Raw genomic sequence first — 506 nt, 5'->3', positions numbered from 1 at the left:
ACTTACTCATCCGCAGAGAAAGTGTCTCAGGAGATATACGATGACCTGCCTCAAGCATTAAAGGACCAAGTGGAGATTGAAACCACACCCTAAAATACACGGACCCAGAAAGCCGGAAAGACAACTGATTTACCCCCATCGATCAACTATTTGTCAACTCTAACTCTCGAAAGAAGTTTCAGATGAAACAGGAATACCCATTCTTTCAATATTTTTTTTTTCTAGACTTATCATGGTAGATTCACAGTTATTCGTTGTTTAAACTGGGAGTTTCATTAATATGTTTATGTTCACATTTTGTTTGAAGAGAAACAAACATTCAAAATAAATAAATAATACTACAGCACTTCGGAAGAAATTGATAATGTTACCCGAATCAAAAATAAAATATATAAAGTATTCAATAACGCATTTTTATCGCCTGAAAACACAAGATGAAGTTAAACAAGAATTGTATACTTTTTCGCAATTTCGCCTGGTAGAATGGTTTATTGATTAGTCTTATT

General features: G+C 33.4%; 1 protein-coding gene across 1 annotated transcript in view; it reads left to right on the top strand.

Annotated features, from left to right (window-relative positions):
• LOC119591177 (cartilage oligomeric matrix protein-like) overlaps positions 1-361 on the top strand; it is a 14802-nt gene extending 14441 nt beyond the window's left edge. The window contains exon 23 of the mRNA XM_037939886.1: positions 17-361. Coding sequence (XP_037795814.1) covers positions 17-93 — 77 coding nt within the window. The 3' untranslated portion in view covers positions 94-361. The remainder of the gene's footprint in view (positions 1-16) is intronic.
• The last annotated feature ends 145 nt before the right edge of the window (positions 362-506 follow it).

This window comes from Penaeus monodon, chromosome 28, assembly GCF_015228065.2.
Source record: "Penaeus monodon isolate SGIC_2016 chromosome 28, NSTDA_Pmon_1, whole genome shotgun sequence".
Taxonomy (NCBI): domain Eukaryota; kingdom Metazoa; phylum Arthropoda; class Malacostraca; order Decapoda; family Penaeidae; genus Penaeus; species Penaeus monodon.
Note: the sequence above shows the minus strand (reverse complement) of the source record. Positions and strands in the feature narration are given on the sequence as shown.